The sequence below is a fragment of the Mustela lutreola genome, chromosome 3 (assembly GCF_030435805.1).
Source record: "Mustela lutreola isolate mMusLut2 chromosome 3, mMusLut2.pri, whole genome shotgun sequence".
Taxonomy (NCBI): Eukaryota; Metazoa; Chordata; class Mammalia; order Carnivora; family Mustelidae; genus Mustela; species Mustela lutreola.
The window spans coordinates 116,483,889-116,511,387 of record NC_081292.1 but is presented as its reverse complement, the minus strand read 5'-3'; the positions used below and the strand labels follow the sequence as shown (position 1 = coordinate 116,511,387).

The following is a 27,499-nucleotide window of genomic DNA, read 5'->3' as shown; positions in this document are numbered from 1 at the left end:
TCCTCTTTATCTGCCTGCCTCTATGCCTACTTGTGATCTCTCTCTGTGTCAAATAAATAAATAAAATCTTAAAAAAAAAAAAATAAGGGCCATTTATCTCCTGCCTAATTCTGATAAGGATCAAATAGGTGCTGGTTGCTACATTCTTAAAGGATCTCATAACTGCCTGTACATCTCGCCAATAGCTAATATCAAGTTGAATAAGCACCAGAGAACTCGTATGAAAGCAGTTTTGAGTAGAAATTCCAAGAAAATATTTGTGATCTAATACTTCCTGCATGTCCCCACCCCCTCGAACACTAAATATATAATCACCAGTTTCATACAGCAAAGGTGCAGCTCTTTCTGCTTATGGGTCCTACCCCCATGCTACTTAAATAAACTTGCTAAATTGCACGATAAAAACCTCTCAAAAATTCCTTCCAAACCAGGCTTGCTCAACGATCCCGCAACAACTGGAATGAAGAGGGTCACCCAACAGACCTTCTTTAGGAGAAAGAAGGGCCCTGGGGCCAGACCACTTAAGGGACGCACCGAAGAAGAGGTGTCTACAAAGGATAACCAAGAATGGCCAAACAGGAGAAAAAGCAAGTGGAACAAAGTTGGGTAAAGATTCCCAGGGAGTGAAGAAAATCAAGAGGACAGAGGATGCAAGCCAACAGTTGTGTTTAGGAGAGGAGTTCATCAAAAATGTCAAACATGGGAAGCCTGGGTGGCTCAGTGGGTTAAGCCCCTGCCTTCGGCTCAGGTCATGATCTCAGGATCCTGGGATCGAGCCCCGCATTGGGTTCTCTGCTCAGCGGGGAGCCTGCTTCCTCCTCTCACTCTGCCTGCCTCTCTGCCTACTTGTGATCTCTCTCTGTCAAATAAATAAATAAAATCTTTAAAAAAAAATGTCAAACATTTCGCCGATTTTCCCCACTCAGCACCAACTACCACGACTCTGCCAACGACCCCTACCTAGTACTGTATATACATTTCTTTGGACTCTGATACAGAGCTTCACCTGGTGATTCACAGTTTATTTCCTCCAATTACCCGGCTCAGGCAGGTCTGAATCTTACTCATTTTTCTCTTCCATAGAAGAGAAACTACTGCTGAGCTAATATCAGTGAAAATGATTTGAAGAACATTTGAAAAACAACCCGAGCCGAGATACAACCTTTTAACCTGCTCCAGAAGCCAAACTTCTCGCGACACCGCCACACTACGCAGGCGCAAAGGCAAAACCCGCGCGCTTCCTCCAGGTCTTTGCATTTGGCGCGAAATCCCGGCTCCGTGGGCGGGGCTGAGGGAGAAGCTGCACTCATTGGGCAGGTTTGGCGCGAAATCCGCGAGCTCTTGTGCCACGATTGGTTCTGGCCATCCCGGTGGGCCGAGGGGGCGGGCGGCGGCGGCGGCGGCGCGCGCAAAGCGATCGCGTAAGTGGTGGAGCTGCTGGTGGCTGCTGAGCGTGTCGGCTGCTGCTTGTCGCCACCCGGCAGCCATGGACCTTGCGGCGGCAGCGGAGCCGGTCGCCGGCAGCCAGCACCTGGAAGTCCGCGACGAGGTGGCCGAGAAGTGTCAGAAACTGTTCCTGGATTTCTTGGAGGAGTAAGTCGGCGGGCTCCCCTTCCTCACGGAACTTCCTGGAGCTTCCCCTCCCCGCTTCCGGAGCCCCGGCGCCCAGGGCCTGCCGACTCGCGGCTCCCGGGGCGCTGGTGCAGCAGTGCGTTGGGGACCCGAGGGGCCACGCACCTCGCAGAGTGCCCCACGCCCCACTTGGGGCTTAGCCGGGCTGTCCCGGAGGACTAAAATTCCCCAGGAGCCATTTTTCAGACTCTGAAAGCAGCGCTTTGGTCCCATCATTCCGTCTTCAGCGCCTGTAAGGCTGGTGGTCCCGTCGGCCCTGGTTACCGGTGTGGAAACTGAGGCTCGGGGAGGATAAGCGCTACCGAGAAGGGAGCCCTGCAGAGTCCTGATTGGACCAGACAGCCAGGCCCCTTCGTGTTGGGGGCAACGAGGGCCCAGGCAACCCCTGGAGCCTATGGAGATAAACTACTGGAGTGAACCCTGCACGTACGCAGATGCTGGGGGGAGGGGGAGTTCCAACCTGCTTGAAAGTGAGCACACTCCCCCCCCTTTCCTTCCGCTGTCCGCTTCCCCACGAACATTTTTTTTTTTTTTTTTTCCAGTTGCCTTCTAACCTTCCAAGCTCTTGGCCTCTCATAACCTCCCCTGCCTGGCTTTTTGCCACTGCCACCCGTTACTTTTCTTAGATAGTGCAGATGTATCACCTCTTTCCCTAAGCGTATGGACTTTGGACTGTTTCATTAAATTCTTTTTTTTTTATTGTAAAATATGCATAACATAAAAGTTACCACTTAACGTTTTTAAGTGTAGAGTTGAGTGGCGTGAAGTACATACATGCATTTTATTAAGCAACTATCACCACCATCCATCTCCAGAACTCTTTTTGGTATTCCCAGACTGACACTCTGCAACCACTAAACCGTAACCCCAAACCCTTCCCAGCCCCAGCACCTGAGAACCACCCTTCTCTGTACTATGAATGTCACTATTCTAGGAACCTCATTCATATACTTGGAGTCAGTTTTTGTCCTTTTGTGACCTGCTTATTCCACCATAATGTTATCTTCAAGGTTCATCCATGTAAACAGGATGTGTCAGTTTCTTTTCTTTATGTGTGTGTCAATTTCTTCTTAAGGCTGAATATTTCACTATATGCACATACCACTTTTTGTCCTTTCATCCATGGACTCTTGTATTGTTTCCACACTTTTACTACTGTGAATAATTCTGCTGTCTTATGAAATTCTGATGTATTTAAAACCGTAATTTAATTTACATTCCCTACCTCTGCCTGACAGCTCATTTTTTCAAAGCCCAGCTAAAGACTCAACACCGTTGTGAAACCCTATAAGCCTTTCAGTCAGCACCAATCAGTTTTTCCCTTATGCTCCTAAGGTACCACTTTCCCTTATCTCTGTAGAGTAACTTACATCTACCTGTCAGTCACTTCATCTTGCATGTAAATTCCTTTTTTTTTTTTTTTTTTAAAGATTTTATTTATTTGACAGAGAGATCACAAGCAGGCAGAGGCAGGCAGAGAAAGAGAAGGAAGCAGGCTCCCTGCTGAGCAGAGATCCCGATGCAGGGCTCGATCCCAGGACTCTGAGATCATGACCTGAGCGGAAGGCAGAGGCTTAACCCACTGAGCCACCCAGGCGCCCCATAAATCCCTTTCTTAACCCCACCTGATCACCACACCATATTGCAAAGGTCCTCAGTTAATGTTTGTTTTCTTTAAAATTTTCAACGTCTTTCAAGGCTGAATTCCAATGTCACTTTTTAAATTCTTGAAATCTTGGGGCGTCTGGGTGGCTCAGAGGGTTGAAGCCTCTGCCTTCCGCTCAGGTCATGATCTCAGAGTCCTGGAATCAAGCCCCATATCGGGCTCTCTGCCTGCCTCTCTGCCTACTTGTGATCTGTCAAATAAATAAATAAAATCTTTTATAAAAATTTTTTTTAAAATGCTTGGAAGTCTTTCTAGATGTTCTTGTTGGGCAGAATTAGTTTATAGTCCCACAGCACAGTTCTTATACCTCCATTTTTTCTCTGATTTTATTGTGGAAGGAACAATTAACATGAGATCTACCCTCTTAACAAATTTTAATATATTACCATTGACTGTAAGTACAGTGTTACACAATAAATCTCTTAAAGCTTAACTATTCAGTCTCACTTGGCTGAAACCTTATGCCTGTTGATTAGTACCTCCCCATTTCCCACCTCTGGCAACCACCATTCTGCTGTCTACTTAATGTAAGCTCAGCATCCAATCTGGGGCTTGAACTCTAACTCTGAGATCATGAGTCACATGCTCTACCAACTCAGCCAGCCAGCCAGCCACCCTCATTCCACTTGACTCTATCAATTTGACTATTTTAGATACCTCATATGAGTAAGATCATACAGTATTTGTCTTTCTGTGATTGGCTTATTTCATTTAGTGTGATGTCCTCAGCGCTCATTTTTGTTGACACATATAGCAGACTTTTAAAGGCTGAGCAGTGTTCTTTTGTGTGTGAATACATTTTCTTTACTCATTTGTTGTGGACATTTAGGTTGTCTTGTTATCTCTTTAATAGGAGTGTCTCCTGTGAGACAGGAACAACATTGTCATTTTTAGCTTAAAGTATCTGGCACAATGCTTTGCAGGTGGATGTCTAGTATGTATCTAACAGAACATGCCATATTTGAAGAAGGAATTGACATTTGCCTCAAAATGAATCTGCATTTTATGTTAAAAGAACAAAAAGCAAAAATGTTTGATAATCCTTTATGTTGCGTGTATAGATGTTTCTGTTTTCCTGAGAACTTGGGCAGTGAAGCACCTCATCTCTGTATTTTTATTCATGTTTTTAAATTAACAACTAGTCTGTAGTTTTCCTTATAGAAACAGAATCTTTGGATTTCACCTTGCATTTCTTGGTTTAATATTTTCCAATCTTAATTATATGTGACAATAATAAAAGAATAGTTAGCATATTTTATTAGAAAATATTAAAGTAGGAAATGCAGATTAAAATCTGAAGGCCTAGTTTTTCTGTGTTCTGGGCAAAGCATTATACAGGCATTCTTGTTTAAAATTCACAGTAATCTTATGAGATAAAGCAATGTCCTAATTTCTTTTTTTTTTTTTTTTCTCAAAAAAGGGGTATAAGTAACTTGCCCCAAGTTACACAATTTGTAAGGTGAACCTGTCTGACCCTAAAGCTGATGAATTTTAACCAATACACTGGATTATCAGGCATTTAGATTGTTCTTTTTACCTCCTCATTCTTAAATTTAATCTGACTTGCATGTACCTGTAGGTTCCAGAACAGTGATGGAGAAATTAAGTACTTGCAGTTAGCAGAAGAGCTCATTCGTCCCGAGAGGAACACGTTGGTTGTGAGTTTTGTGGACCTGGAGCAATTTAACCAACAACTTTCTACCACCATTCAAGAAGAGTTCTATAGGTATGGGGCATTAATCTTCTTTACTCTAAATAGGCATGGAGCCTGTGAATCCAGCTCTTCTGGGACTGCAAGTGTTCGTTTGTGAGGCAGAAGCCAGCTGTCAACAGAGGTGCTTTGATACAGCCAGTGGTCATTTTAGCTGAACTAATTTAGGCCTTTGTGGAGCTGAATATTTTTCACATGCAAATGTTGAAAATCTATGCTTTCTATGTAGTTTTCCCAAGTTTTCAGAGGACCACTTACTTTCTATCAGACATTCAGTGCTATTACTGTGTTCATTTGATTCTTTTTCTTGCCCCCAGGAATAGGTGTTTGAGAAAGTGTGTGGATCCTATTCTCGATCAGGGGTGTTTTTTTAAAGTAATGACATTGTTCTTAAAGCTTAATTTTTTTCTGATTATAAAAGTAATGTGTATGTTGTAAGAAGTTTAGAAAGTAGAGTTAAATAGAAGGAATACATACATATTTACAGATAGTGGGATTACATATATATTCTCATCATCCATAGATAACCATCATTAGCAGATCGGCAAATCGGGAGTTTCCCAAGGATCTTCTGGCACATTTTGTTTTATTTTTGGTATATGTAACTATTGAGATAATACTGTAGATACAGTCTCCTGCCCTTTCACTTAATAGTATAACGTAATTTTCCATATCATATAAAGTCCCTTGAAAACATTTTAATAGCTGAATGGTATTTCTTTTGGACAGAAACTAGACAATAATTTAGGCTTTCATTTTACTTTTAATTGCTGTATAGAATAAGAACCTTCTCTTCAAACAAAACTTTGTCAGCATTTAGATTAAATAAATGTGACAATCTGTATAAATAAAACCAGGTTAAAATAAACATTGTGGACAGTTGTGAATGAAAAATGAAGACCCAGAAGTAATGAGAGACAGCCCTACTCCTTTACTTGGTGGGCTGGGAGATGGATGACTTCAGTGTTTCTGGTTATATCTGATCATCAGGACTGGTTGCAGGGATAGGCAGCCGAGTTTTGTGAGCATGCACAGCAGGAAAAGTTGTATTGACAAGTGAGAGGGAGCTAGAAAATCCAGGCTGGTTGTATAAACACCTGTACTCATACCTCATGCACAGGCATGTAGCAGTTGTATCTCCTAAAGGTAGTTCGTTCAGAAGACATTCAGATCCCACTGCTTAAACAAACCAAGCTGTAACAACTACTGGGAATGTGTATAAAGACACTTCAGTCTAATCAGTCAAGTGGTATTTTTCTGCCAGTTTCCTCTCATGTCAGTACACAGATTGCTCCCTTCATCCATTTCTTTCTTTTTTTTTTTTTAAATATTTTATTTATTTTATAGACAGAGATTACAAGTAGGCAGAGAGGAAGGCAGAGAGAGAGAGGAGGAAGCAGGCTCCCTGCTGAGCAGAGAGCTAGATGCGGGACTCAAAGGACCCTGAGATCATGACCTGAGCCGAAGGCAGCGGCCTAACCCACTGAGCCACCCAGGCGCCCCCCTTCATCCATTTCTTATCCATCAAGAATTATACCTAGAAAAATATTCCAGGCCTTGCATCAAATGAGAGACTGTCTTGCTGGATTGTAAGCCACCTAGATTGTTCAGGTAGATTCATCTTGGAGTGACCTACAGTGTCGGTGCTAAATGCTAATTTAAAGATAGTGGATATTTGGGTATAACATTTTATCTTCTGTGTTTCTTGTCTTAGATCTATTTGTGGTGGGATAGGAGAGGATTGGAAGAGGCTCATAAACCTAGACTAGACAATAGAAGTGTTCTGCATAGTTAAATTTTAAGGCTTGGTTGTAGCCAGATGAAATTGCTTAGTCTCAGCTGTTTTAAACATGGAAGGTAAAGGGGGCCTGGGCCTTGGTAGCCCTCTTGAAGATGACATGTGTTTTTTGTTCATTTGTTTGCTTTTCAGAGTTTACCCTTACTTATGTCGGGCCTTGAAAAACTTCGTCAAGGACCGAAAAGAGATTCCTCTTGCCAAGGATTTTTATGTTGCATTCCAAGACCTACCTACAAGACACAAGTAAGAAACTCTTCTTTGGAAGAACAGGAATTCACCAAACAGTATAGGCATCACTTAATGATTAAAAAACTCAGGAGGTTTAGTTGTTGGGTGCTTTTGCTTGTTTGTTTGGTTTTTTTAATATTTTATTTATTTACTTGAGAGAGAGCAATTGAGTGAGCGACAGCATGAACAGGGAGGTGGGGTAGAGGGATAGGAAGAAGCCAACTCCCAGCTGAGCAGGGAGCCCAGCACGGCTCAATCCCAGGACCCCAGGATCATAATCTGAGCCGAAGGCAGACACTTAATCGACTAAGCGGCCCAGGTTCCCACAGGTTTTGTCTTAAATGTGTAAAGAGTTAGGCTTAGTTATCTAGAAAGTTTGGTTTTGGAGAAATACATTTTTCTAGAGAGATGGAATGGGAAGTAAGTTAAATAAAGACATTTCTGGGGAATATCATATTTCAGGACGCCTTTCAGGGGACATCTGGGGAAAAATCAATCAAGGGAGAAAATAGGAAAACTGTGAACAGTCACAGAAATACATGAATCTCTGGAAATTTTTGTCAGCTTAAATGGCATAACTTTAAAACATTTTTTCTCATTAGCAATTATTATTTAAAGAATAAATTTGCTGGGAGAAATTGAAGTGATATTTTGAAAACTTACACTAATGAAATTATTTGTGAAATTAATAAGTTATTTAATGTAAAATGAGTTTGTGATATAAAGGAAGTGTTTCTGAATTTCTCAGTATACCATTTCTTTCCTGTGATAACTTTACTATAAAACTAATACATGATTGTTTAGAAATTGTAGGTAAGCAGAGAACATTTGCATATAAAATAAAATGGGATCATCTGTTTTATAATTGTAATTTCGTTTCTTTGGCATCTTTATTTAGTTTTCATATTAATGATTTTTACTCTGAATGCATATACTTTCTCATTTAGGGATGGGCACATTGACTAAATCATTTTTGGAGAAGAGTCCAAAGAATTCCTTCTTGTTTTTTGTTGTTTTTGTTGGTTTTAACATAAATTTATCTTTGAATACCCTCTCATTGAAATGGAAACATTTCTTAGGTTGGAAATGAATATTTATTATCTGTCTTTAAACAGAATTCGAGAACTCACCTCATCCAGAATTGGTTTGCTCACTCGCATCAGTGGGCAGGTGGTACGGACTCATCCCGTTCACCCAGAGCTTGTGAGTGGAACATTCCTGTGCTTGGACTGTCAGACAGTGATCAAGGATGTAGAACAGCAGTTCAAATACACACAACCAAACATCTGCCGAAATCCAGTTTGTGCCAACAGAAGAAGATTCTTGTTGGATACAAATAAATCAAGATTTGTCGATTTTCAAAAGGTATTTATTAACTTCTGTGTAGTTCAGATTCAGTTTATGGTAATAATTCATCTCTAGGAACTTGCAGTTATCATAAGCTTATTTAGGTGATGTTAGTCTTGGTTTTTATGTAAGTGGAGGATCATTATATGTGACTACAGACTTAAGGCCAAAACTCTTTTTTCTTTTTTTTTAAACCCAAAACTCTTTTTTTTTTTTTTTTAAAGATTTTATTTATTTATTTATTTGACAGAGAGAAATCACAAGTAGGCAGAGACGCAGGCAGAGAGAGAGAGAGGAGGAAGCAGGCTCCCTGCTGAGCAAAGAGCCCGATGCGGGACTCGATCCCAGGACCCTAAGATCATGACCTGAGCCGAAGGCAGTGGCTTAACCCACTGAGCCACCCAGGCGCCCTAAACCCAAAACTCTTGATGCAAATTCTAATTACCAGTATATAAATGTGTTTCAACCTTTAATTTAAAGTTGGATTGGAAGCACCTTCAGACTGTGACAAAATGTATTTGTCAGAGAATAAATAGTAAACATGATGATAAATAGTAAACGTGATGATGATGATGATGAAGAAGAATGAGAACTAATGTTAATAAAACTTTGAAAAAGTAGAAACTTGTTGGTTTAAGACCAATGCATGAATAAAAGGACAGGCAGAAATGGACATGTTTCTTGATAGCCGTGAAGATTATCATGATTGAAGAAGAGGAGCCAAATTGGAGATCATCTGAGGGATGATTTGGTGTGAGGCATGGAGGTTATCAGGGCCTTAAAATCTCAGGTTGGGAAATTTGGGCCTATTTTGATAAACAAGGGGAATATATTTTCAGGAGATACACTTTTTTAAAGGAAGATTAATAGGACATTGGTGTATAGTATATAACAAGAGACTAATAATTAGGCAGTTGTAGTTACATGGGCAAGAGTTGGATAGTAGCAAAAGGATGAAGGTTGTGGGCGGAGGGCCTCTCAGTTCCCCATAGGATTCTATAACTGTGATGGACATAGGGAAAGAAAAGTTGCAGCACCTCAAGCATTTAAACATGGGGGAATGAGTACCAGACTAAAATAATTAATATTAACTTCAGTTTTTAGTCCTTACTTACTGTTTTAATATCAATCTGGGATTTAGTTTATATAAAGCATATACCCCACCAACAACTCTGGAGAAGAGGTATTTAATATTTGAAAAAGAACATGATATAACAACCAAATACAAGTGTAAATCTGTATTGGGTCTTGGTTTGGAAAAAAACAAACAGTTGTAATAAAGGACATTATTCACAATTGAGGAAATTTAAGGATGGACTAGATAATAACAGACCTTATGGATTAAATATTTAATTGTCTTGGTGTGGTAATATCGTGGTTACAAAAGAGATGGTCTTATTCCTAGGGGATGAATGCTAAAGCAGTTAGGGGCAAAGTATCTTGATTTTTATAACCCCTTTCTTTTTAAAAAAAAATTTTTTTAAATTTTTTATTTATTTGACAGAAAGAGAGAGAGCTCATGGGTAGGCAGAGAGGCAGGCAGAGAGAGAGGAGGAAGCAAGCTCCCTGTTGAGCAGAGAGCCCGATGCGGGGCTCGATCCCAGGACCCTGAGATCATGACCTGAGCCGAAGGCAGAGGGCTTAACCCACTGAGCCACCCAGGCGCCCCATAACATCTTTAAAATACAATAGAAATATATATGTGTCTAAGTAATACCAACAGTAGTGTTGAGGTGGCATGTATGAAGTATGTGAAATTTTTCATGAGGTTTCCCCCCAAAATTTGGAGGAAAATCGAACAGAGCAGAAATTTACATAGTCAGTTTGAGCAAGGAGGAAAACTTTCTTTGTTTTGTTATAAGATTTCATTTTTACTTGAGACGGCACAAGCAAAGGGAATGGCAGGCAGAAGGAAAAGCAGGCTCCTTGCTGAGCAAGGAGCCCACTGTGGGACTTGATCCCAGGACACTGGGATCATGACCTGATCTAAAGGCATATGTTTAACCGAGCCACCCAAGCGTCCCAGAAAACCTTTTTTTAATCTTAGATTTTTATTGAATTATTTGACAGAGAGACAACGAGAGAGGGAACACAAGCGGAGGGGGGGAGAAACAGGCCTCCCACCAAATAGGGAACTCAAGGCAGTGCTTGATCCCAGGACCCTGGGATCATGACCTGAGCCGAAGGCCGAGGCCTAACAACTGAGTCACCCAGATGCCCTGCAGAAAACATTTTTTAATGACAGTAAAAGTGAAGTTTTTATTTTTTATTATTTTAATTCCTGAGTAGTTAACATAGTATTTAATTAGTTTCAGGTGTGCAATATAGAGATCCAACAGTTGCGCATATTAACTCATCTTGCTCATCATGATAAGTCTACTGAAGGTGAAGGATTTTTTTTGGTTGTTTTAAAGATTTTATTTACAGGGCACCTGGGTGGCTCAGTCATTAAGGGTCTGCCTTCGGCTCAGGTCATGATCCCAGGGTCCTAGGATTGAGCCCCACATGGGCTCCCTGCTCTGCGGGAAGCCTGCTTCTCCTTCTCCCACTCCCCTGCTTGTATTCCCTCTCTTGCTCTCTCTCTGTCAAATAAATAAACAAAACCTTTTTTTTTTTTTTTAAGTTTTTTTTTTTTTAAAGATTTCATTTATTTATTTGAGAGAGAGACAGTGAGAGAGAACATGAGCGAGGAGGTCAGAGGGAGAAGCAGACTCCCCATGGAGCTGGGAGCCCGATGTGGAACTGGATCCCAGGACTCCAGGATCATGACCTGAGCCGAAGGCAGTCGTCCAACCAACTGAGCCACTCAGGCTCCCAACAAAACCTTTTTTAAAAAAAAAAAAAAAAAAAAAAAGATTTTATTTACTTATTTTGAGAGAGGTGAAAGTGAGGGGAGGAACAGAGGGTAAAGAACAAACAGGCTCAGGCGCCTGGGTGGCTCAGTGGGTTAAGCCGCTGCCTTCGGCTCAGGTCATGATCTCAGGGTCCTGGGATCGAGTCCCACATCGGGCTCTCTGCTCAGCAGGGAGCCTGCTTCCTCCTCTCTCTCTGCCTGCCTCTCTGCCTACTTGTGATCTCTGTCTGTCAAATAAATAAATAAAATATTAAAAAAAAAAAAAGAACAAACAGGCTCCATTCTGAGTGGTGCTGAGTGCAGAGCCCAATGCGGGGCTCAATCTTGTGACCCTGAGCTCAGGACCTGAGCTCAAATCAAGAGTCGGACACTTAAGCAACTGAACCACCCAGGCACTCCTAAAGGTGAAGGTTTTTTTGTTTATGTATTTGGTTTTTTTGTTTTTTTGTTTTTTTTAAGATTTTATTTATTTGACAGAGATCACAAGTAGGCAGAGAGGCAGGCAGAGAGAGAGAGACGGGGAAGCAGGCTCCATGCTGAGCAGAGAGCCAGATGCGGGGCTCGATCCCAGGACCCTAGGATCGTGACCTGAGCCGAAGGCAGAGCCTTTAAACCACTGAGCCACCCAGGTGCCCCTGTTTTTGTTTTTAAAGATACAGTTATTTATTTGAGAGAGAGCATGAGCATGCACACAGAGGGAGAGGGAGAAGCAGACTCCCTGCTGAGCAGGGAGCCCAATGTGGAACTTGTTTCCAGGGTCCTGGGATCCTGAGCTGAAAGCAGATGATGCTTAACCGACTGAGCCACCCATGTGCCTCCAAAGGTGAAGTTTTTAAACAGGTGTTATCTCTTACCAAACTGGAAGGAGTATTAGGGTAGAGAATTTTTAAGATGAATTTTGGCCAATGTCAGAAGTCTGCATATCATTAAGAGTATGGAATATGTTGATATTTGTGGCATTAATTTAGATTATATGATATTTGAAAAATAATCTCTTCTTGGCCATTGTTACAGGTTCGTATTCAAGAGACTCAAGCAGAGCTTCCTCGAGGGAGTATCCCCCGAAGTTTAGAAGTGATCTTGAGAGCTGAAGCTGTGGAGTCAGCTCAAGCTGGTGACAAGTGTGACTTTACAGGGACTCTCATTGTTGTGCCTGATGTCTCTAAGCTTAGCACACCGGGTCAGTAATCTTCGGCTCAAATCTAACAAATTCTCATTCCCTAAAACTACAGAACATTCAGCTTCTTGAATCTTGTCTTATTTTTGGCTACCCATCAGGATGAGCAAGGAAGTATGATAAGAATAGAGACAAATTGATTTTGCCTCAAAAAGTACTATTCTGAAAAATTTCAATGCCTAAATGAAATCTTTGGATTTATAGGTTTTGTTTATTTAAGGAATTTTGATTCTCAGCACCTTTGATATTTGAGCTGTGAAACAAACTCTTGTTTGTTCTTTCAGGAGCACGTGCAGAAACTAATTCCCGTGTAAGTGGTGTTGATGGATACGAGACAGAAGGCATTCGAGGACTGCGGGCTCTTGGTGTTAGGGATCTCTCATACAGGCTGGTCTTTCTTGCCTGCTGTGTTGCACCCACCAACCCAAGGGTGAGTCTTAATAGAATAGCAAAAGTTGAGAAAGACCTCCCTTGAGGCTGCCACAATATAGGCTTCTGAAACTACTGAGTTTTATCTAGTCAGTGTTATTGGTTGACTTGGCGGGTGATTCTTTAGTTTTTGTGTTGGTGGGTTTTTTTTTTTTTTTTTTTTAAGATTTTATTTATTTGCAAGAGAGAGAGCACACACAAGAGAGAAAGTGCGTGTGCGAGTGTGAATGAGCACAAGCATGCGGGAGCAGTAGGAGAGGGAAAAGTGGACTCCCACTGAGTAGGGAGCCTGCTCAATCCCAGGATCCTGAGATCGTTACCGGAGTCAAAGGCAATTGCTTAACCAATTAAGCAACCCAGGTGCCCCTGATTCTTGTGTTTTAAAACCAGATCTTTTCATGTCTTTCTGACCTTGAGGAGAAACCTATTTGTTTTCTTGTTTAAGAGCTCAGTGCCTTAAGAACATTGATAAGAGATTATATTCATGGTATAATTTTATTGTTTTTTGATTACCGCGGTTGCTTATCAAGCTTCTGGAGAAAGTACAAATAGAAAAATGTAGTGATCTGAAAAGTAAAGTGACTTTCTGTGAGTGATGGATTCCTGGTATTGTAGTTGTATAGAACTTGATTCTGTGTCCTCAGTGGGAAAGCAGTGAGAAAAAGTTTGGAAATTAGTCAAGTATTGGAAGAAGAAGGGTGAATATAATACTATGTTACTTTATGTTCATATCGGTGATTAACATTTTATTACGGGTCATCTCTTGAGCATTCAGATTCATTTAGATAGCAGTTTAAAACCGTGTTAGCTTTTTTGTTTTCAGTTCACTGGACAAGTGACAAACTCTTCAGTATCTTGATTAACTTAGGCCTTACTAGTTTGGGGATTTTTTTTTTTTAAAGCTTTGTAATCAGCAGACTCTGAATAACCTCCCAGGCTATTTTTTTGTTTGTAGTGAAGCTCTTTATGTTTCACTTTACATTGACTGTTCCCATGCAAGTATGTTTTCCTTTCTTCTCCACCCCTCAGTTTGGAGGGAAAGAGCTCCGAGATGAGGAACAGACCGCTGAGAGCATTAAGAACCAAATGACTGTGAAGGAGTGGGAGAAAGTGTTTGAAATGAGTCAGGATAAAAATCTGTACCACAATCTCTGTACCAGCCTGTTCCCTACCATACATGGTAAGAGTTCCTTCCATTTGTGACATAAACTTGAAATCAAAATGATGATTAAGAAACCGCAAGGAATATTATATTAACTATACTAGAACTTAAATTTTTTTTTAAACAGCAATAAGTGATTCCTTACAGCACATAAATCAGATGAAAAGATTTTTTAGTGGACTTACAAGGGGTATTAAAGTCATTTATGAAAGGACAGATATTGCATGATTCCACTTAAAATGAGGTACCAAGAATAGGCAAGTTCATAAGGACACAAAGTAGAAAGGTTGCCTGTGGGGGAAAAGGTTACCTGAGGGAAATGGGGAGTTAGGGTTTCATGGATAAAGTTTCTCTTGAGGATAATGAAAAGTTCTGGAGATGGATAAGGGTGGTGGTTATAAAACATAGTGTATTTAATTCTGCTAAATTGTACACTTAAAAATCATAGTAAATTTTATGTGTATTTTACCATGATTTTTTAAAAAGAGAAAGGTTCACTTGGGCTTCTTTTTCTGGCTTTAGGGTAGAACTGTACTTCAGTATATTTTAATATGTTAGATTAATATGCTGATTTTTTTTTCCCCCAAGAAGATTTCGTGATTTTTTTGGTTATATGTACTGTGTCTATACCTTCACTGGTATCTTCCTTTATGTTTCCTTGGCTCTTGGTTGCTAGTTACTCACCATCACTTAATCCCCTTTGTGTGTTGAAGGATATGACTAAACTTTTCCATCTTTCATACTGAATTGGAGTTACGGCAGGAACTCATAGGGTTATGGGTGTTTGTCTTAGGCATATTTAACTATTTATTTATTTATTTATTTTTTAAGATTTTATTTATTTGACAGAAATCACAAGTAGGCAGAGAGGCAGGCAGAGAGAGTAGGGGAGCAGGCCCCCTGCTGAGCAGAGAGCCCGATGTGGGGCTCGATCACAGGACCCTAGGGTCATGACCTGAGCTGAAGGCAGAGGCTTAACCCACTGAGCCACCCAGGCGCCCCAGTATATTTAACTATTTAAATGTAACTTTTTTTCTATTTAGATATTTGGCCAATGAAATTGAACTGAAATCCTTTATGTTAGTAATCCTATGGATTTTAGAGTGTCCTCTCTTAATTGAGTAGGTGTCCAGATTTTGATCTACCTCTACTTCCAACCCCCCCAGAAATTTATTGGTGCATAACAAATTATCCCCAAAACTTAGTGGCTTCAAACAACAAATAGTGTCTCATACAGTCTGGGTCAGAATTTGAGAGAAGCTTAGTTGAGTTGTTCTGGCTAAGTGGTTTCTTACTCAGTCTTCTGTGAGGATGCAGCTAAGACATCAGCTGGAGGCGCAGTCATCTGAACGTTTTATGAGGCTGAAGGACTTAACCTGTTAGTGTTAGTTGTTAGTTGGAAGCTCAGTTCCTTGCCACATAAATCTTCCATAGGGCTGTTTTAGTGTTCTCACAACAGAGCAGCTGGCTTCCTCTAGATCATGCATCCAGGAGAGCAAAGCAGGGAGGAAATAAAATGCTTAGGACCTAGTCAGAATTTACACACCTTCATTTCATCAGTGTGTTATGTTTTTTAGAAGCAAGTTACAAAGTCCAGCCACTTCTAAGGAGAGGAAACTTAAGCTCTATTTTCAAGTGAAAAACATGAAAGAAGTATACTGTTTAAAAACCATGATGCCTCCCAACACACTTGTTTCAAAGATCATAAGTCAGAGAAGTTTTGTTCGTGGAATGGATTTTTTTTTCTGCTTTTAAGGGGTGGTTTTTATAAATGTGCCCAGTGCTTAGTTGATAGAATTCACAAAAAGTCATAATAATTAGCATAGAAAAAATGGTTTTTTAACAGCACATTTTTAAAGATCCAGTTTTTTTACTGTACATTTCTTTCTTATATTGGATTCATAAACAGCTTGTAGAAGCAGCCATAAATTACAATCAGCATCTTATCTAATCCATAGCAGTTCATTTGTCATGTTTTTATATTCAACACTATTCACTGTTGGTGATGCAAAAGACGTAAAACATGGGCTATTTCCTCAAACTCTTGGTAACAACAGCAAGATCTGCTGTTAGAAAGAAGTAGCAAGTGCAGTGTGCTGTGGTGGACATAGTTTATTTATGGAGTTATTTGAGAAGTACTACATCATAAAAGGCTTTGTGAGGAAGTAGGTCTTATAAAGAAGGAAAGGCTCCCACGATGGTGAGCATCAGCATTTGTGACATCTGTGGTATAGATGAGAGCATTGGGACAGTGGTTAGGTGGCTTTAAATTCACAAAACAAGAACTAAGATTAGACACCAGATATTTTTATTCAGTCTTACACTTCACATCAGCTCTCTCAGCTCGTGATTGGTAAACATGCCTTGTAGGTTCTTGTGAAATTATTTAACCTCATATTGAAAAATACCTGGTGTTTTCTTTTTAGGCAATGATGAAGTAAAACGGGGTGTCTTGCTGATGCTCTTTGGTGGTGTTCCAAAGACAACAGGGGAAGGAACCTCTCTTCGAGGGGACATAAATGTTTGCATTGTTGGTGACCCAAGTACAGCTAAGAGCCAGTTTCTCAAGTAAGTGTTTGCCTGAGGTGGTGCATTAGGTAAAACAGTGTGTATAGTTTCAGGCTTTCTCTGCTACCAAGAATACAGTCAGTGTGCCTTTACTAAAATAGGAGTATAAATTAAGACTGCTGAAAATATCTCTTGCTTAGATTAAGTCACCTTAATTTGTTTAACAGAATATGACAACATTTTGCAATTTTTTAGTACAGGAAAAAATTGCCTATAATCCCAATCCCATTTAGAATTCTTTTAATCCTTGTATAATGTCTTTGTATAATCTCTGTATAAGTAAGTCCTTGAATACATGAATATGTATTTTCATGGTTCTAAATCAGAGCATAGATATTTTTAATTTTAATTTGCCCTAAATAATTTTCCATGTTTATTTTCACTGTTTTTTTGTTGGTGTACTATAACTTAAAAATTATTTTCCTAGTCTGTCTTCATTTATTTTAATGATTATGGATAGCTATACAGTGAACATCATGATTTGTATAAATTTTTATTTATTTTCTTTTTTTTGTTTCCCTTGGAAAGATCCCTAAGGATGGGATTCCCGAGGCTAAGGATACAAACATTTTTAAGGTTTTTAAATAGGACATGCTTTCCAGTTGCAGTGCAGTAAGGATGAGGCACGTTGTGGTAACCTTAACAGCATGTGTACTAATGGGGCACCTGGGTGGCTTAGTGGGTTAAGCCTCTGCCTTCGGCTCAGGTCATGGTCCTAGGGTCCTGGGATCAAGCTGCATATCGGGCTTTCTGCTCTGCTGGGAACCTGCTTCCTCTTCTCTCTCTGCCTGCCTCTCTGCTTACTTGTGAGCTCTGTCTGTCAAATGAATAAATAAAATCTTTAAAAACAAAAAAACCCCAGCATGTGTACTGTTTTAGCAATTATTTGCTTATTTTTAAGAAGCTATATAGCAAATACTTGCTTACTTTCAAACTTTTTTTTTTTTTTTTTTAAGATTTTATTTATTTATCTGACAGAGGAAGATCACAGGTAGGCAGAGAGAGAGGGGGAAGCAGGCTCCCTGCTGAGCAAAGAGCCTGATGTGGGGCTCGATCCCAGGACCCTGAGACCATGACCTGAGCTGAAGGCAGCGGTTTAACGCACTGAGCCACCCAGGTGCTCCTACTTTCAAACTTTTAAGAAACTTAGAGGTCAAAGTAATAGCAACTAGTTTTGAAACACCTGCTGTGTTGGTGCTGTGTATGTATATCCATCTTACCCTCACAGCACCCATACAGGGTTGTAAAATAATCATCTTTTGGGGGGAAGCAAACACAACTTATCTGAAACTTAGTAAATTACCCAACTTCTCAAGGCTAACACGTGACTGCTGAGCCATAAATATTTGTACGCGGATGTATCTGAATGCAAAGCTTGTGCTCCTCATACTTTATCAAGCTGCTTTTCTTTTATTTGTTTCAGAAATTTTGTAACGTGGCACTGTTCTAGAACTGAGAACATTTTTAGTTGGTTTGGAATTTTATAAGTAAATATTATTTCCTTCACGGGTATCAAGGAATAGGCTTTAGATTTGAAAATAATAGTCCTGGGGGCGCCTGGATGGCTCAGTGGGTTAAGCCTCTGCCTTCGGCTCAGGTCATGATCTCAGGGGCCTGGGATCTAGCCCCAAATTGGGCTCTCTGCTCAGTGGGGAGCCTGTTTCCCTCTCTTCCTGCCTGCTCTCTGCCTACTTGTGATCATTGTCTGTCAAAAAAAAAAAAATCTTTAAATTTAAAAAAGAAATAGCCTTTTATATCTAGTGTGGGTTTTTTGCATTTTTATTGCAATATAATTTCCATATCATAAAATTCACTTCAAATTATACAATTCAGTGGTTTTAGTATATTCATAGAGTTGTATGACCATCACCAAACTAAGTGTACAACATATTCATTACCCAAAAAGAAATCCTGTACCCTCTAGCAGCCTTCATTCTCCCTGCTGGCTATAGGCAACAACTAATCTATGTTTGCATCTATCTGGACATTTCCTGTAGATGTAATCATGTACTTTGTGATTCATTGTGACTGGCTGCTTCTACTTAGCATAATGTATTCAAGGTTCAGCCATGTTGGAGCATGCTGGTATTTCATGTCCTTTTATTACCTAATATTCATATGTATGTACCACACTTAATAATCTATTTATTAGTTAATGGGCATTTGGATTATTTTTACTTTGGCTTTTATAAGCAATGCTGCTATGAACATTATTAGTATATAAGTTTTCACCTTTTTTTAATTGTAAAATATACATCACATTTACCATTTCAAGTATTTTTACATGTACATTTCAGTGGCATTAAGTACATTCAGATTGTGCAGTCATCGCCACCATTCATCTTCAGAACTCCTTCATCTCCCAAGCTGAAAGTCTGCATTAAAAAAGTAACTTTGGGAAAAAAAAAAAAGTAGCTTAGGGCACCTGGGTGGTTCATTGGGTTAAGCCTATACCTTCAGCTCAGGTCATGATCTCAGAGTCCTGGGATCGAGACCTGCATCCGGCTCTCTGCTCAGCACGGAACCTGCTCCACCCCCCCACCCTGCCTCTGCTTGCCTCTCTGCCTACTTGTGATCTCTCTCTGTCAAATAAATAAAAATCTTTAAAAATAGGAAAAAGGATGAGATCCCAGATCATCGCAGTAACATTTTAAATAAATAAACAGTAACTTCACATTCATCCCAGTCCCAGCCCTTAGCAACCACCATCCTTTCTGTCTCTAAATTTGATTGTTCTAGATCTCTCGTATACATGGAATCATATACTATTTGTCCTTTTGTGACTGGTTTATTTCACTTAGCATAATATTCAGGGGCCATCCATGTTGTAGAATGTCTTAGAATTCCTTTCTTTTACAAAAGTGAATAATAATTGCTTGTATGGATTTACCACCTTTTGTTTTATCTCTTCATCCATTGATGGACATTTGTGAATAAGACTGCTGTGAACATTGATGTGCATGTATCTGTTGAAGTCTCTGTTTGCAGTTCTTTGGGATCATTTGAGCTCTTAAAATTTAGGTCCTTTAGGTGCCTGGGTGGCTTAGTTGGTTAAGCATCTACATTCGTCTCCGGTTATGATCCTGAAGTCTTGGGTTCAGCACCACATCAGGCTCTGTGCTCCATGGGTAGTCCGCTTCTCCCTCTCCCTCTGCTCCTGCACCCGCTACTGTTCTATCTCACTCTCTCTCAGATAAAAAACAAACAAATAAATTAGGTCCTTGATCCATTTTGAGTTAATTTTTTACATCGTATGAGGTAGGGGACTTTATTCTTTTGCATGTGGATATCCAGTATTTTTTAGTTTGTTTTAGAGGGAACGCACAAGAGTGGCAGGGGGAGGAGCAGAGGGAGAGAGAGAAAAAGAATCCCAAGATGGCTTCACACCCAGATTGGAGCCCAGTGTGGGGCTCGATCTCACAACCCTGAGATCTTGACCCAAGCTGAAATCAAGAACCAGACACCCAACCAGCTGAGCCACTCAGGTGCTCCCTACATGAATTGTAGGATCCACTTTGTCAGTTTCTACAAAGAAGCCAGTTGTGATATTAAGTGATTGCATTAATCTGTAGATCAATTTGAGGTATATTGTCTTTTTAACAATTTTAAGTCTTTTGATCCATGAACATGTGATCTCTTTCCATTTATTTAGGTTTTTAAATTTTTTTCAACAGTGTTTTGTAGTGTTCACAGTATAAGCTAGTGCTTCTTTAAATCTGTTCACAAGTATTCTTTTTCATGCTATTGTAAATAGAACCATTTTCTTATTTTCATTTTTGGCTTCTTCATTGCAGGTGTATAGAAATACAATAGATTGTGGATCTTTATCTTGCAACCTTGCACCAGTACTTATTTATTGTTTTAGTGGATTCCATAGGGTTTTTTTTTTTACCTACAAGGTCATGTTATCTGGGAATAGTGATAGTTATTCTTCCTTTCAAATATAGGTGCCTTTTGTTTTTGTTTTTTTTTCCCTAATTGCCCCAGCTAGACTTTTCAAGTATAATATTGCAGAAATCACAAGAGTGAACATCTGTATCTTGTTCCTGAACTTAGGGAGAAAGAATTCATCCCGTTACCATTAAGTATGATGTTAGCTGTGGGTTTTCAAAGATGCCCTTATTAACTTGTGGGAAATACTCTTCTATTTATAGTTTGTTGACTTTTTATTATAAGAGGTGTTGGATTTTGTCACATGCTTTTTCTGCATCTGTTGAGATCCTTCTTATCCTTTATTCTGTTGATACAGCATAGTGTTGATTTTTAGATCTTAAACCAACCCATTACTTTGGAATAAATTTCAGGTACAGTTTTGTCTTGTTTTGTTTTTTAGATTTTTTGTTTATTTGTTTATTTATTTGGCAGAGATCACAAGTAGGCAGAGAGAGAGGAAGGGAAGCAAGCTCCCTGCTGAGCAGAGAGCCTGATGTGGGGCTCGATCCCAGGAACTGGGATCATGACCTGAGCCAAAGGCAGAGGCCTTAACCCACTGAGTCACCCAGGCGCCCTTGTTTTGTTTTTTAAATATCTCTCTCTTTTTTTTTTTTTTTTAAGATTTTATTTATTAGGGGCGCCTGGGTGGCTCAGTGGTTAAGCCGCTGCCTTCGGCTCGGGTCATGGTCTCAGGGTCCCGGGATCGAGTGCCAAATCGGGCTCTCTGCTCGGCGGGGAGCCTGCTTCCTCCTCTCTCTCTCTCTCTCTCTGCCTCTCTGCCTACTTGTGATCTCTCTCTGTCAAATAAATAAATAAAATCTTTAAAAAAAAAAAAAAGATTTTATTTATTTATTTGACAGAGAGAGAGAGATCACAAGTAGGCAGAGAGGCAGGCAGAGAGAAAGTTGGGGGTAAGCAGGCTCCTCGCTGAGCAGAGAGCCCAATACGGACCTTGATCCCAGGATCCTGAGATCATAACCTGAGGCAAAGGCAGAGGCTTAACCCACTGAGCCACCCAGGCGCCCTCTTGTTTTTTAAGTGGAAGGCCTTCTAACAGATTATTGTTGTCAAACTTTTTTTTTTTTTTTAAGATTTTATTTATTTATTTGACATATCACAAGTAGGCAGAGAGGCAGGCAGAGAGAGAGGAGGAAGCAAGCTCCTTGCTAAGCAGAGAGCCCAATGTGGGGCTCGATCCCAGGACCCTGGGATCATGACCTGAGCTGAAGGCAGAGGCTTTAACCCACTGAGCCACCCAGGCACCCTGCCAAACTTTATTATTAAAGACTTCTTTTAAAATGATGTTCTTGTTGTGTATGAACTTCATCTTCCATTTGACAGGAATGTATTTAAGTTGATTTAAAAGACCAAAGGAGATATAAGGCTTTCTGTTTAGTCTGTGATATATATATCTTTATGAATTGATTATGTTTAATACCTCTCTCAGATGTTCTTTAAGAAATTTAAATTTTTGATTGACATAAGCTTGTTGGCTGACATTTCTAGAAAGGACGCTTATAATCATGTGTTAATGAATATGATAACTTTGAACAGGCATGTGGAGGAGTTCAGTCCCAGAGCTGTCTACACCAGTGGCAAAGCATCCAGTGCTGCTGGCTTAACAGCAGCTGTTGTAAGAGATGAAGAATCTCATGAATTTGTTATTGAAGCTGGAGCTTTGATGTTGGCTGATAATGTAAGAATCTTTTATACTTTGGGTTATAAAGAAATCAGAATAGTCCCTATGCTATCAAAAAGGGCTGTAACTTTCTATTAAAGAGATACCCTTAAAAAGAAAACATTTTAGTAAATGATTCATAATTTCATTAATCTTGAATTTAATTGAGATTGTCATCATTAATTACTTCCTGGGCTCTGGAATGTATCACCTGCCCTGAGCCTGTGTTTGCTGTGACTAATAGTTCCCAGCATTTGTTCCTTTCCAGACCATGACACCTTTATGGGTATGTTTCTTGCATTTTACATGTATTTGACATAGATCTGTTAGATCTGTAAAGGCATATAGGCTATACCTCTATGTTTATAGACTTTATGTTCCAACTTTACCCTTCACTACCCCAGTCTAAAATCAATGCTCAGGTGCCAGAATATTTGACCCAGAGATTTACACAAGGTTTTGATGTTGAATAAGAATGCAATAAGTAACCATATATAACTATAACTGAACATAAGTAATCTTGCTCTTGGTTAAAATGAGTCAACATATATGGTTTCTTCTAGCTCTGGAATCTGTCGAACTATCCTACTCTAGTAGAGGAAATTAAGATTACTTACTTACCTTAGAGTTGTTTAGAGAATGAAAAGGTCTCTGTGGTAGCAAACTTGAGTTTATGTTTGCCATTTGGCATCTCAGAGGCAGTTTCTTATGCTAATTTGTTTGGTTACAAGGGTGTATGTTGTATTGATGAATTTGATAAGATGGATGTGCGGGATCAAGTTGCTATTCATGAAGCTATGGAACAGCAGACCATCTCCATCACTAAAGCAGGAGTGAAGGTATGTGTGTTCACTTCTGTTCTACATCATGCCTTAGGCTTAAAGACTAGTGTTGTTCTAGAGACATTCACTTGGATAAAATGCATTATTTCAACATGAAATGTTGATCATTGAAATGGGAAACATAGCCCTGAGCATTATTAATCCAAATTATAGGTACTTTTTGGGTATTTTGAAAATGTGTTGCTATGACAGAAAGCAGAGAAAGTATTGGTGAAATTTTTAGCACTTCACCTCTCAGAATTTCCATCAAGCTTCTGTATTCTTTGATAATGTGTGCTTCCAATTGCAACAAAAAATAATCAAAGTCAGTAGATTATTTAAATGAAAATAATAAGTACAGTATTTTAACCAACTTAGGAACCAAACTTCTTAAATAAAAGTAATGCATTCAAATAGGTAAGGAAAATTTAAGCAGTGGAAAAAAAATATAAATTAAAGGGTGAAATCTTCCCCTACAGCTCCTGTCACCAATAAATGTTCAGAAGTTACGGCACTTGCAGAAATTTTTCGTACATAAGTAGGCATAATACATGTAAATTAGTTCTTTGCTCATTTAGGTTCATAGTTTTATTTTGGCGACCTTTCTATCCATTTAGTATTTATGTTACCACATGGTTTTCAAATCTCTGTACCCCAGTTTGGTTCATTAGGTTTACTAGACTCCTGGTCATTTTCCGCCTTTTGATTATAAGCCATATTGTAGTAAACATCCTTGAACATGCATTTTCCTGTACTTAGCTGCAAGATAAATTCCTAACAGATCGCTGGCTTAACGAGTGTGTGTGTGTGGTATCACCACCATTAATATGGGAGTATCTGTTTGCTATACATAATCAGACTTTAGTTTTGATGATTCAGTAAGTGAAAAATGATGCCTTAATATTTTGGTTTGCATTTAGTTAATTATGAGTAAGATTGAGCATTTTGTCTTGTGTTTATTGGCCATTCCCAGATGCCTTTTTAAACCTTTAACAATGATTTCTTTTGTGGTCAGGCTACTCTGAATGCCAGGACATCCATTTTGGCAGCAGCAAATCCAATTGGTGGGCATTATGACAGATCAAAATCTTTGAAACAAAATATAAATTTGTCAGCTCCCATCATGTCCCGATTTGATCTCTTCTTTATACTTGTGGATGAATGCAATGAGGTAACTGTGTGAACTGTCACTGTTGGCTTCCTTTGTTATTTCCAGCTTGATTAATTGAAGGAGACAAGACTGTAGGATGTACTCTCGAACAGCTGGTGCATATATTCGCACTGACTTTCATTTCTCTCAGAATGGCACAAGATTGGGCAAAATGTTTATTAAGCACATCAAAATAAAGTCACTTTAATTGCTGGTTCCACTTAATTGTGTTAAGGAATATGGAGTTTTTTGTTGTTTTTGCTACTGTTTTTTATTTATTTATTTATTTTTAAACGATTTTGTTTATTTATTTGACAGAGAGACCACAAGTAGGGGGGAGCAGGGGAGGGAGAAGCAGGCTCCCTGCCAAGCAGGGAGCCCAATGCAGGGCTCAATCCCAGGACCCTGGGATCATGACCTGAGCTAAAGGCAGACATTCAACCGATTGAACCACCCAGGCACCTCTGTTTTTTTTTTGTTAATTCTTAAGAGATGAAAGGAAACATATTACAGTTAACTCCCAGACTCCTAAAGATTTTTAGAGGGATTTTTTTGGTTGGGTGTTGGTTTTTTCTGGTTTTTTGTTTGTTTGTTTGTTTTTAAGTAAGCTTAGAAAAAATTGGGATACCAAAGAAATTTTTTCCACCAAATCAATGACAAATGACAAAAAAATGACAAATGAGTCATTTATCTTCCTATATCTTCCTATCCAGTTCTTGAATGTATTAAGGTTAGCTATAAACTTGTGGATTTACTTGGTTAGTTATTAAAGTTAATTATACCTAGACTTAAATATTTAGCCACATTGCACAGCTCAGATGTGCACAGAAGTACAAAATGACATTATATGGAAGCTAACATTATGGGCTATACTGTTAATCACTGAGCACGAAAGTCCTGCAGTAGATTAGACAAAATGATTACCTCTTGCTTAAAGCGAAACTTTATTATCTAAATAAAAGCTGTATTCCATTATCTGAATGTTTGGGGATCTTTAGTTTTTTATGTTTTTTTTCCCTTCACAAGTCCATGTAAATATTTAACCCAGTCCTCCTCCTTCCCCATCTCTACCCTCATAGCGGAGCGTTGTCTGATTTTCATATATTTTTGTTTATATGTGATTCTTTAATTTAGTTTTTAAACTTTTTTTTTTTTTTTTTTAAGATTTTACTTATTTATTTATTTGACAGAGATCACAGGCAGAGAGAAGCAGGGTCCCAGCAGAGCAGAGAGCCCTATGTGGGACTAGATCCCAGGACCCTGAGATCATGAGCCGAAGGCAGAGGCTTTAACCCACTGAGCCACCCAGGCGCCCCGCTTTTAAACTTTTTAATGGAAAATAATTTCAAACTTACAAAACAGTTGCAAGAAATAGAATAGTGCATGTAGGACCCATGTTCCCATTATTTCACATATTAACATGTCTATTTGGTGCTTTTTTTGTACTGTCAGAGAGAAAGTTGCTTATTTTTAGTGCGTCTGTGTGTGTATTTTTAAGATTTTATTCACTTATTTGTAAGAGAGAGAGAGCACCAAGCAGAGGGAGAAGCAGTCTCCCCGCTGAGCAAGGAACCAGAGGTGGGACTTGATCCAAGGACCCTGAGATCATGACCTCAGCTAGAGGCAGACACTTAGCCAACTGGGCCACCTAGGTGCCCCTTTTTTTTATGTTAATAACAATTCTCTGATTATCTTCATATAGTCACAAGTGGCTCTATAATGTTGTGGCTAAGAGCATGAACTCTGAACCTAGACTGTTCAAATCCTGGCTCCATTATGTATTGTGATGTCAGACAAGCTATTTTACCTCTCTGGGCCTCAACTTATCTGTAAAATAAAGACAATATTACCTACCTAATAAGATTTTTGTGAGGGTTACATGAGTAAATGCTTCTTGACAGGGGCGCCTGGGTCACTCAGTGGGTTAAGCCTCTGCCTTTGGCTCAGGTATCTCAGGGTCCTGGGATCGAGCCCCGCTCTCTGCTCAGCAGAGCCTGTCTCCCCCTCTCTCTTTCTGCCTGCCTCTCTGCGTTCTTGTGATCTCTGTCAAATAAATAAATAAAATCTTTTCTTTAAGGGGGGCGCCTGGGTGGCTCAGTGGGTTAAAGCCTCTGCCTTCGGCTCAGGTCATGATCCCAGGGTCCTGGGATCGAGTCCCGCATCGGGCTCTCTGCTCAGCAGGGAGCCTGCTTCCTCCTCTCTCTGACTCCCTCTCTGCCTACTTGTAATCTCTGTCTGTCAAATAAATAAATAAATAAAATTTAAAAAAAAAAATCTTTTCTTTAAAAAATGCTTCTTGACAAACTTAAGGCAACAGTGTGGATATACGGAGCATCCAAGAAATCTGGCATATATGGAGCATCCAAGAAATCTTAAAGTCCGTTAATTTCTTCAAGAATATTCTTAGAGTGGGGCAAATGTATGTATTAAACTTTTTGATTTTAAATGAAACTGGTACCAAACTTTGCTCAGAAACTTACAGCTATTAGTGGCACATTAGAGCTTGTTTTTAGCTATAAGTAATTTATTAATGCCAGGGATCATCTGGAGTGGATATTGTTGTGACTGACCAAAGTGATTTTCTTCTTCTGAATTAGGTTACAGATTATGCTATTGCCAGACGAATAGTAGACTTGCATTCAAGAATTGAGGATTCGATTGATCGTGTCTATTCTCTTGATGATATCAGGAGGTATCTTCTCTTTGCAAGACAGTTTAAACCCAAGGTAACTGGCCTTTTGTATTGGAATAGGGTATTTAAGAGGGCATTAAAAAGGGTTCTGTGGAAATTAACTGAACCTGTACTTATTTTTTTCTTTTTGAGATTTTCTGTTTTGAGAACAATGTTTCTTCAGAGAGTTGAGAAGAGGAAATTTTCTAAAAATGTGAATAATTTTCTTTTTCTTGTTAGGTGCTAATAAAAAATTTTTAATGGGTGAAGAATTTTGGATAACCAAATAAAGTAGAACATACTTTTATTTCAGCCGTTATTCCTAAGAATCTTAAAATTACATGAGCTCAAATCACTAGTCTACTGAATGTTCTTGAATCTTTCTCTAAGGAGAAATTTGGGTTCCTTTAGGTCATTGTGATGAACATGGCTTAATATTTTACAGTAATTGATGTAGTTCATTTAATTGAATCTGTACTGGATCCAGGACATTTATTTTAAAAGTAAACTTCATAATCCATTTGTGTTTTTCAACATTTTCCTAAAACAGTATACCAAAAAAAAAAAAATTTTTTTTTTTGAATACCAAAAAAAAAAATTTGATGTTTTTACACAATTGTCTGCTTCAACTTTTGGGAATTCCTTTTAGATTTTAATTATCTGTCACCTTCACT

The 27,499-nt window shown here is 39.3% G+C and overlaps 1 protein-coding gene across 1 annotated transcript in view; it reads left to right on the top strand.

The window, feature by feature from the left end:
* Positions 1-1,388: 1,388 nt before the first annotated feature.
* The window catches only part of MCM6 (minichromosome maintenance complex component 6), a 36,316-nt gene continuing 10,205 nt past the window's right edge, over positions 1,389-27,499 (top strand). Inside the window, exons 1-12 of the mRNA XM_059166736.1 lie at positions 1,389-1,593; positions 4,878-5,024; positions 6,940-7,050; positions 8,151-8,400; positions 12,251-12,416; positions 12,698-12,843; positions 13,872-14,022; positions 16,431-16,572; positions 22,060-22,201; positions 22,915-23,022; positions 24,020-24,175; positions 26,752-26,880. Of these exons, the coding sequence (XP_059022719.1) occupies positions 1,487-1,593; positions 4,878-5,024; positions 6,940-7,050; positions 8,151-8,400; positions 12,251-12,416; positions 12,698-12,843; positions 13,872-14,022; positions 16,431-16,572; positions 22,060-22,201; positions 22,915-23,022; positions 24,020-24,175; positions 26,752-26,880 (1,755 nt within the window). The 5' untranslated portion in view covers positions 1,389-1,486. The remainder of the gene's footprint in view (positions 1,594-4,877; positions 5,025-6,939; positions 7,051-8,150; positions 8,401-12,250; positions 12,417-12,697; positions 12,844-13,871; positions 14,023-16,430; positions 16,573-22,059; positions 22,202-22,914; positions 23,023-24,019; positions 24,176-26,751; positions 26,881-27,499) is intronic.